The sequence below is a fragment of the Coenobita brevimanus genome, chromosome 19 (genome assembly GCF_032717465.1).
Source record: "Coenobita brevimanus isolate Jiangsu-jjx chromosome 19, ASM3271746v2, whole genome shotgun sequence".
Classification (NCBI taxonomy): domain Eukaryota; kingdom Metazoa; phylum Arthropoda; class Malacostraca; order Decapoda; family Coenobitidae; genus Coenobita; species Coenobita brevimanus.
In genome coordinates, this window is record NC_136972.1 from 28,934,723 (window position 1) to 28,946,276 (window position 11,554).

The following is an 11,554-nucleotide window of genomic DNA, read 5'->3' on the forward strand; positions in this document are numbered from 1 at the left end:
CATTCCTATCACCGCTACTACTGATGCTATTAACTTCTCCCTTTGCTCTTTGTAGTTGTTGCATTCAACAATTAGGTGCTCTATTGTTTCTTTTATCCCCTCACAGAATTTGCAGTTCTTGTCCTGTTCCTCTCTATTTCTACCATTCACTTCCAGAACACCTCTCACAACACCCTTATCATAAGTCAGGCCATCTTGAACACGGTACTGATATACCTCGGTTGTTAAAATCAGTGCCTGTATTTGCTGTATTTCTCATAACTTGGCCCTAATGTTCTCAAATTTCAGACACTCATAAAAGGCAGCATCTTAGGCAAGGCGCTGAACATTAATAGGTTCTTGGGCAATACTAGGTGCCATATTCTGCTGGTTAGGATGATTTATGAAATCTGTTCCTTACTATACTGGCTTCACCTTAACTTGGATCAGATTTTCGTCCTTTCGTGTATTATATCACATTGATCAGTGGCAGAAGACAATGCTATGTCTCTAACTCACCTCCTTTCCATAGCACCGCCTCATAATTAGCATCATGGTCTGGTGTTAATCTGTTGTTCCAAACGGGCATACAATGACATTTAATATTATTCAGGTTACCGACAAATTATGTAATGCAACTCTATTCATAGTCATAATATAGTTCATTCACTTTAACTTCACTCATATTTTCATAAAAAATGTCACCAAATTAAGAGGGTTAATGCATAGCTAGACCCTTCTGTGCTCCCAGTAGATTACCAAATCACAGTACACAGAGAATTGAAAGAAGCAACAGCATTATTTTTGGTTTTACATTGTTTTCCACATTGCATGGGTCATATGGGTTTACCTGACAGTACTCCACCTTGCTCTGTTCTGTCAGCTCTCTGGTAATGCTTCTAGATCTTAGGTCAGTGTACACCAACTCTTCTCATGCCTTCTTTGGTCTACCTCTCTATCAGTTGTTCAGTACCTTTATACTTTTAAATACTTCTACACCTCCTCACTTAACTCCCCTGGTCTCTACTCTTGATCAAATAATTTCCTTTCTATTTCCTTCTGATGCGTTCCACACCTGGCCATCTTGTTAATTCTTCATGCAGTACTTCTCAGTCTTTTGAGGATGTCCTATCATGCAGTTTTACTCCACATATGCATCAACTCAATCATATGTCTTCTCACACACACCCCATGTTCCACTTACAGAACTTCCAACACAATTACCAAACGCTTCCCTTTTGTGGACATTAAGAACATATGAGATACAGCATTAGGACTGTAAAGGGAAAGGAAATAACCTCTAAATGTTTTATGAAGTATGTATGTTTCCACATGACACAAGGGGAAGGGCAGCAAGGCCATGCATTTTACAGTTTCACAAGTCATGCTAACTCATATTACAGGACATTGAATGAGCTAAACACCTAAATAATTGCATGTTTCACACCCATAGCTTTGAATCAACTTGTGAATTTTGATTTTCAGTATTTTAAATATACATATACAGAATAAACATGTCATTTAAACAGCTCTATGTTTTCTCACTTGTAACTCTGAATCAATTGTGAATTCTGATTTGCTGTATTTCCATGTTATATACATGATACATGCAGAACACTTACAAGCAGCTCTGCAAAGACAGATATGTTTTGATTATCATTATCATAAGCTTTCACTCTCCTTGGAGTTTATTTTATTAACAAAAGGAATTATGGTAAGACTCTACTCAGCAAAACGTTATACAGTACTATTTCTCATTACTGTTCCATTTAATTTCAATTCTTCTCTGGAGTTGATGGATATGCTGTACTGTAATACGGACAGCTGCAGTAGGAATTCCTCTGCAAAACTAACATTTCTTCATTATTCTTTGAGTTTACATGACAGGATACAAACATATACAATAGCAACCTAAGAAAACACTTGTGAGCCATGGTGTCTACTCCTCCTCTAATCCCATCCAGACTTGAGGGAAGTTTTGGTGTGTTTCATACCAAAAGGCCTATTGTTCAGTCTTAATCTTTATGCTGCAACTCATTTGTTTTGTTTTATTTTATTTTATTTATTTACAGTATTTATTTTTTGGTTAATGTCCAAGATTTTTACTTTGTTTTATAATTAGGTTAATGTCACAAAGCCTGTTACTGAACCATACTAATTCGAAACCTAGGGCACCAAAAGCATTAAACACTATCACAATGTTTTGGTGGAGACTAAAGAAATTCATACTGTTTCTCAACCTACATCAGATAATTTTGCTCAGCTGATAGACTTGGACTGTAGTTGAAGGATCAGGGTGGTAGTTCAGACCTTTGTTAAACACTGCATGAAGAACAGTTTCCAATACACTGTTACTCACGCAGTCTAGAAACACCCTAAACCAACAACAGTGGGACTTTGTTCCATGTGATACCCTGGTTATGAGTTTCCTTCAGCCAGTAATAGGATTAGAAAGTGAGTAGAAACTATGACAGGCAAGTGTATACATTGTGCCTAAGGCTAATGGTAATGCAGTGGTAAAGATGATATGAAACTGGTCCGTCTCTCACTGCGGACTGTTATCATTACTGGGTGATGATGCTAACCACTTCACCACAAGGACATTTTCTTTATATACTTCTCACAACTTTCTGACAATTTTATCCAGATACGGGGAGACCTATTACGGTTGGATTTGTTTCTGCTTCCTTCACTATCCTTGCGACTCAGTTAAATCAGTCACTTCAAATGACACCAGGCATCCTCCTAAGAAATCTCCATGCTGAGGGAGGCCATGGTACAGCCAACATTTTCTACGGATTGAAAGCTAAACCAAATATCAAAACCTGGTAATCCCTTGCCAACAGCTGCTGGTAACAGCTGAGAGGAAAGAAATCTCAGATGTATAAAAACATCTCTAATAAAGCAGACTTCAACTTTATGTAGGTTCCTTGTGGGTGAATGTTTCCTGCATAAGAATATTGAATGTGTGGTTAGTTACCAAGGTTGTAGCCACACTTCACTTTCATGACAGCACCTATCAGGGTTGACAGGACTATCACTCTCCTGACCTGAGTATAACTGGCTGCTGGAAGCAAGAATAAGACAAAAAATACATCTTTGTGGTGAAGGTGTTAATGTATATGGGAAATGAAACTAGAACATCTGAAGAGTTGGAATATGATGAGCTGGTGACTGGATCCTTGAGCATATAGCAAGAAACAAGAGTAACATCCAGCCCCATATTACCCCTACCAAGATGAAGGGTACTGAGACTAGGCTACCACAGTCCAGAACATCAAAGGGTAGGTGACTAGCCAGTGCTCCTGATGCCATTACATGTCTAACAAGCCTCCCCGCACTACCAGGGGATTCATACCTACATATGGCACATGACTGCCACCCTGACTGATGGCCAATACCACAAGACCACCAGGCATCTTTTCTACGTTATTTTCTTAATGAAGAATCTCCATGTTGCAGTCCGGAGTATACCTTTTGAATCAACATCAAAGAATGTAACAGGTTGTTTTACACAAGCTGTAGAATTTGTAGTGATGATCCAGAAACCTGTACATACTGCACTTTTAAGCAGATGCCATAACACTGCATCTATTAATACAGTAAACTGAACTCATTATAAACCACATCACACAGACACTTGTGAAAAAAGGCCTGTATTCTATGTGGCACAGAAGGCTTCATACCACTTCCTGCTTTGCGATTTATTTTGCATATTACACCTCCACATTATCTTGTACACAAAATTATATCACTTTAATATCAACATAGTTTGAATGCATACCATACAGGAAGATATGAACATGTAATATGTAGGGTAAATGGCAAAGGAACCAGTGTTATGAGATCTCCAATGCCACTCAGAATATGACCCAGTGATACATCCTCTATAATGTTATCCTCTAAACAATGTTGTTACTGTCTGACAAGCCTAAAAAAACCAAGATCCCTAGACTACCGACATAACCACAATGTTTTTCTATTTACACACAAACTATGTACACTCAGAGATGACACCAGGCAAGGGCTGAAGTACATCATATTACTAGGCTATAAATTCCCTCCCTTAACCCCCTAAAGACGGGTGGAGAGTGCGACATATTCTCGGTCACAATGCTGAACAAAGACTGACTGTGTCGCTGGTTTTGCGGGTGTGATATAGTGGGGGGATGTTGGGGAGGATTTGTTAATGTCATCCTACTCCTCCACAGATCATGGGAATCTGCCTCAATGCCCACGCTACTTTGAAACATGGCAGGACTGCATATGCGGACCGCCGTCTCTTTGCCACTAATATTCTTGGACTGCCTATGCGGACACCCGTCTTTTAAGGGTTAATCATCCCATTTGTTATCACAATAATTTTTAAGAGCCTCATTAGAATTGCCCTGTATACTTTTAAAATAGATTAATCTTGTCTTTTCTATCTTACTTATAAGGATGTCTCTTACTAGTGTATACATATGACAATATTGATGCATGTATATTAGGAAAGAATATGATGACTGGTACATTTTCCTTTTTCCATTCACATCCATCCATCCATCCATCATCCAATCCTATGTTGCCCCATGAGGAGCGTAGGAGCCTGGGGCTAGGCAAGTTGGTCCTGACGTTTAAGATGAGAGTGACCAGCCTCACTCATCCCTGAGTGGCATTACATGAGCAATTCACAAACCCAAATAAATTTTGTCAAGAACCTAACTGATCTGTTCTATACACTATATAGTATGAATATATTAATCTCAACCTTTCTCTGCTGTTGACAGCATACAAAAACATGTCTCATACTATGCATATGACAGTATCAATACACTGCTAAAAATTGGCAATTGACACATTTCACTATCAACAATGGGTCAAAGTTTTTTGTCATTTGCTTTTTATCACAAACATCGCTACTTTATCCTCCAAACATGTCATGAGGGGAATTATGAGAACCTCCCTTTCCTATGACACGATTATTTTATACAAAATAAAATATAAAAGCTTGCTTAAGTGTTTAGTAACTTCCTATAATCTATTCCAAATTGATATTACACTCAGCCACACTCACACCTTTCCAAATTTGCCCATACATTCTCACTCTTACTCCATCAACTGTAACTACAGTCCATTCCAAATCAGAATTATGGTTACAGGTGATGAAGTTAGAGTGAGGAAGTATGGGCAGGTGTGGAAGTGGGTATGTTGTAGCCACGTGTCATTCTAATTTGCACTGAAGTATACATATTGCTGTGCCCAAAACCCTACAATATCAACGACAAATTAACAACTGAAGAGTTCTTTATAGCTGGAGACATTACAGTTTAGCATACACCTCTACAGAGTTGTATCTGTGGCATTATTACAGTGCTTTATACAGTTCTCAGTGATAACACCTGTAAACACAATACTGTAAAGTCTCAAGAATATTTCATCTGCTCATCTTATATAATAACTGAATCATAATATAAGCACTAGTTTTGAAAATTCACTGCATTTGAATTATGTAAAAAAAAATGTAATTTGTGACAATACTTAATTAATAATATAGCAACATTAAGCACACAATACTGTATATGGGAGGATATGCACAGCTCATAATCCTAGCACTAAATTTGTTTCATATTTCAATGCAGAATATAAAACAAAATACTAAGTATCAGGGCAGATAAGAGAAAATACACTGATCACATTTAACACATCAAACAATATTATAACTACTTATCTGAGTTGCTTTAAGATCTGCAAATAAACAAAACTATATACTGTAATAACTACAAATGAGATCCTATGAAGCACAAGTGTTACCTGTCTGATATAATGTACAAGCAAATCCTTGCTCGTACAATGACAGCAGTGCATAAGTAGACAACATTAAAGCTGAGCAGGTATAGATGAAGTTATGATCTTACGCCTGCTTCAGAAAATTCGTACCATGTACGGTACTTGATGATGAGTAAGTTATACATCAAGTTCATTTGCAAAGATGACACAAAATTCCACTTTCTCTCAAATCACTTGATTCTGAATTCATAAGAGACACCTATTCATACAATTCTCTGTACAGATTTTGTCCTACAAAGTACACACAGATATTACAGTAATCATTGTATATGACTGTATGATATAACGTTCCTGCTGGTATTAATACCTAAATTGTTACAGGAAAAATTCCTATTTCACAAAGTTTATTATACAAGAACATAACGCTATGCTATATATATATTAGAAATTCAGTATACCACAGTTCGGGATTATAATTGCTCTAAAATGTGTTGTCTTTGTTACTAATCTACAATATGTTATTGTTATACCACCTTCTATCCCATATCCTCCATCTTCTCATGTTTGCAATGTTGCCTCACTGTGCTAATTTAAGGTCCCCTAATTGTCTTCCCCATGCTCTGGCTGTGGCCTCTCAATGTCAGCAGGAGCAAAGTTTGTGATCTCACTGGTGATGTCGGTCAGTGGAAGGATGTCTTGTGGAGGCTGCCTGTTGCTGCTGGATGTCACCCTGTGGTTAGGTCTTGAGTTATCCAATCTTGAGTTGTTCAGTCTTGGGTTGGTGCCCCTGCCTCGCCATCGCCTCTGTCGGCACGCTCCTCGGCAGGTGTTCATGCAGTTGCTGGGGCAGGACTGGCTAGGTGTCTTCTTGCACTTCTTCGCACAGTTCTTACGGCACTTCCTCACACACCGGCGACGATCCCCTGACCCACGGCTGCCTGCAGCTCGACCATTTGCGGCTCGTCCTCTTGACCTGCGGCCATTAGGGTTACGGCCACTAGGATTCCGGGCATTGGCACCAGGCTGAGCTCGCCGGGGTGGCTCCTGACTCAGTGCTGTTCCCTCCAAGTTGTTAGTTATCAGGTTGGGGTCAGAGCAGTTGAGGCCATGACGGAACATCCTCATGGCCTGACGTAATGGCTGAAACACAAACATGGGTAAAAAGTGGACAGAATATATATTGACCCTAAGACCTTGGTAGATTTCCCAGAGGCAAGAAAAACCCTCTACAACTAGTTAGAATATGACAGACAAATTGTCTAAGATTTAAGAGTTAACCTTCTCAACCCAAGGCCATCTTTTGTATTTTTTCTTGTTACTGTATCTGTACTACTAGAAAATGAGGACATTTTTAGTGAAAGTGTTGACGAAAGGTATTTCCAAACACTCCAGTTCAAAGTTTCTCCTAAGCTAAGTGGAGATAGAAAGAATAAAATGAAAAAGATGTCATAAAACTGCAGGGGTTAGGCTGACCTTATACTTGCCTTCATGCAAGCAAAACACTCCTTAACCTGTAACTGACAGTTGATGACTTACTTATTTTATTTAGGCCAACAACCAACAGTTTTACTTGCCACTGAAAAACCTCCTACAATCCAAAGGTAAACTATCTTAATTATGCCTTAAACAAATCACTGATGACTTGGGAATCTCATTCTGGCTGCTTCTAGGCAATTCAGCACACCACCAGTTAACCTCACACTGTCCATGACTTACAGTGAAACAATATTAAGTGATACATACATTTCTGACTCAAGATATTTTGTGGTCCAAGAGTTAAAAACTGTCTTAATCAACCCTCTTATGACAACAGATGTCTTAAGTATACAGTTTTGACTATTACCTGCCTTTCATAATTGTCAGATGTGTTAATCCCAGAGTGTGTAGCCACAAACAAAATTAACTCCATGTCACCCTGTTCTCTGCCATCAAGTTGCCCTCTTTCCAACTTACACACCCTTCACTTATATACATCACCCCATTACTCCATCTCATCCTCGATTTACTATCCACCTCCCTCACATGCACTCTCCTAGTCTATCTCTCTCTCTCCATTCTCCCCATATAGCCAAACCATCTCAGAGTACTTCTCCAAACGGTTTCCAGCACATCCACATCTACACCACAGTGTTCCTTAGCTTCCTTATTTGCCTGTTTGTCTGTTGACAAACTTTCACATCCTCTGACTACTACAGATGACATACAGTAGTTCAGGTTATTAGTGGCTTTCAATCATCTAAGTATTTAGTGTTAAGCTAAAAATAAAAATAATAATCACATGGCCATCTCACCTTGGACTTCTTCAACGGCAGGACAAAGGTGGGAATATAAATGGTACCCTGACGTCGACCCATGATAAGGTATGGTTTCCGTGAGGGTTGGACAGAGCAACATCCCGCCTCCTCTGTCATAGAGAACCGCAGTCGCCGCAGTGCCCGCCGGTCCTCCTCCTGTCCCCCACTCTTGTACACACGCCGAGACTTTTTCAGCTGCAGGTTGCTCTTACGTTGTCGCTTCACACGGGCTCGTATCACTACCAAGAAAGCAAGGGTTAGGCTGGGTGGTGATATTAGCTGGACAGATGTCAATTACTGTACTATACTATGCTATTAGATACACTCGAATGAATGGTAAGGTGCTGGAGAGAGATCCCTTCCCACAGCAGCACCAATATACTGTAACTGGATGACTCTACTTCCTGGTTATACAAATACAGTGTATTACTCAATTTGCAATCTATTTCTCAAAAGCAGGATGGTGGATTGTAGCCATAAGGTAACACCAGCTTTCAGTCCCCTGGGTTCTTGTACTGATGAAGCTAGGGCCAAAATAAAAACAACAGTGTACTGCTATATATGCTCAAATAAATACCATACTGTTGTGTTATATGTTGCTATGGCCCTTGTCCATCTGGAACAATATGTTAGTCATACATACATACATACTGTACAAATTGTAAGGCAGTGTTCCATATTTGCATGGGTCATCCTCTTTCATACAGTGACTGTTTTCTAAGATGCACAGTCACTAGCAACATTCTGGTCAAATCCTCTTATCTAATGTCCTTTCTCAGACCTCATCCCATATCTTCCTAAGTCTGCCCACAAGGGCTATCCCTTCCACATCACAATATGGTACAGCAGATCACTAAGATGTGCAGCTAATAATTAACCAGGTGTGTTGTGTATTCTGAAACCACATATCTTTGACCCTTTAACCCATTATAATACTGATGCATTAACTATATCTCAACCCAGACCTCCACCTTCCCACTGAAAACCAAATATGGTATGACCCCAACTTATTCTTCAATATGCTTTTTAAAAACATTCCCTTCAATACAAAGGTAAAACAGACATAGAACAGTGATATTACATAGCTTAAAAGGAGCTAATAATGTAGTAGCAATCAATAAACAGTGATTAAAGTGTTTTTTTTTTTTTTTTTGAGCCCTTACCCAGATCAGCGCGGCAGTAGTTATCCAGGATATTCTCATAGGTCTCAACAGGGCTGCAGGCAGGACAGTCACCATCTGGGAGATATAAGGAAGTTAGTGATGAACCATACATTTTTGCTATTACTACATTAGTATTATTATCATTATTATTATTATTATTATTTATTTTATTTTTTTTTTAGAAATGGTACAGTATTATGACTGTTATTAATGTATTATTTTTTATACCTTATATTGCCCAGTAATTAATATATCACAAATCATAATTAATAGAAAAAGGAACAGAGAACTATGTTAATGTAAGTCCCTGAACATAAAATAAGGACCTGTTAAAATGGACATGACACACACACAAAAAAATGCACAGCTACACAGACACACTCTATGCCCAAGTGTGGTCCTTTGACCTCTGTCCTACATATGGCAATGTACTCCACCTTATTGAAACTGTTGTGATCTGTACTGTGGAGATGTTCATGTCATTCTGATGCCTCCCTGGTGATGCTTAGTTGTTTGTGCAGTGGAAAAGCAGCTAAAGGAAGGCCAACAGTGTAATTTTCCTTATGCTCAGCCTTCTTTCTTTATCATCAAGTCCAGGGTTATCATCTCTGGCCATATCTATGGGGAAGGTCTCATGGGTCCTCCCCCATCAGTGCATTAAACAAAACCTCCTGTGCACCCTCTAACTGGATATGCCACACTAGCCACCCACACCCATGTAACACCATGCAGCCTCACCATATTCTTCATGTACCAAGTAATGGCACAGCTGGTTCTTCTGTAATTATAACAGTGACAGCATCAGGTAGCTCCTCATAGTGTACTGACTGGAGGGTGGCACTGTTGTGGTGACGAAAACTGTGGCAAAGGATATAATCAAGTGTGCACAGGGTATAAGAAGAAGGTCCGGTCAGTAAGTGTGGCACTGATAAGACAGTTCACCTATTTCAGCAAAGGTGTTACCTTGCTATGAGAGTACACCTCCACTACAAACCAAAATAGGAAAGAAGGTGGGACTGCCTGCGTAAAGACTGAGACTTCCATGGTGGGCAATATATTCATCTGCCTCCATTAGGACGGGGGGATGGGCAGAGCATGGTGCATTTCATTCCAGCTCCAAATCATCATGCTCTTCCATTGTCAATCACTTACAGCTGGGCTAAATTCCTATAAGTTTTATATTTACAGGACCTCACAATCACAAAAAATACTGCAGCCTATGTATTTGAATGGCTGACACTTTTAGAATTGAAGGGAGTAGGGGGGTAGATACAACCTTCATTGAAGCTTTCACTACCAGGGGCTCTCCACAGATGAATAAAATAATCTGAAAACTGTATGAAGACATCATCAGACTGAAGACATTAGCCATGAATGCAAGAGTCATTTTGTTGTGACATTAACTCTCACTTTTTCATATGAACATAGTCATATTCACTCAGTTCATCAGTGTGCACATTAAAATGAACCACAGCTGCGGAATATCCTGAAAAAAATATATATATATATATATATATATATATATATATATATATATATATATATATATATATATATATATATACAGTATATTTATATATATACGGTATAGATATATATACTGTAGGTTCAACTTTGTTATCTCTGCTTAATTTTTTTTTCTAATTCTTCTTTATGACCAGTGTATTAATTTTTAACCATATTCCCATGGCAGTACTGATCTATCAAATTAAAAAGAAAAAAAATGTCTAATCATTATCCTAATTCTGTTCTCTACAGTACAGTACTGTATTATACATGAAGAAGACAGTCCTTGAATATGGATAATAAATCTCTGAGAGAACAAAAATAGGAGAACAAAGTTACCATTCCACTTCCCTCTTCCTCATTGCAAAAGCTAGCAGTCTGTTTGCAACACTACTGATATCACTATATACAAGATATCAAAGCCATTTTAGCACGATTCAACACATGGTCACTGGCATCTACAGTTATATACACATAAAGCATTATGAATTAAATTACATGTGAAACTGACGGCCTCCCAATTAGCATGATGTAATTAGCCGAGCAATAATATGTTACTGAAGCTTCCTGTGTGTGATGTTAGAGGTGGGTGGGGTTGTGGAAAGGGTGCATATGGAAGACCTGGGGAGAAAGAAATGAAGGAGATGGAGGAGGGGAAGTGAGAGGAAGGAAGGAAGGAAGGAAGGAAGGAAAAAAAAGTAGGCAGACAGACTGAGGACGACAGGGGATAGGGAAGTGAGAGGAAAGAAGGAAAGAAAGTAGGATGACAGAAGGAAGGCAGAGAGGAGAGAAGGAAGGATGATGGGGAGAGTGAAATAGCATGAGGGGAGGGAATGGCATATA

General features: G+C 38.9%; 1 protein-coding gene across 1 annotated transcript in view; it reads right to left on the reverse strand.

Annotated features, from left to right (window-relative positions):
* Window positions 1–5,520: 5,520 nt before the first annotated feature.
* The window catches only part of LOC145391661 (secreted frizzled-related protein 5-like), a 65,380-nt gene continuing 59,346 nt past the window's right edge, over window positions 5,521–11,554 (reverse strand). The window contains exons 3-5 of the mRNA XM_080266210.1: window positions 9,206–9,280; window positions 8,040–8,281; window positions 5,521–6,888 (exon numbers count right to left, since the gene is read on the reverse strand). Coding sequence (XP_080122336.1) covers window positions 6,349–6,888; window positions 8,040–8,281; window positions 9,206–9,280 — 857 coding nt within the window. The 3' untranslated portion in view covers window positions 5,521–6,348. The remainder of the gene's footprint in view (window positions 6,889–8,039; window positions 8,282–9,205; window positions 9,281–11,554) is intronic.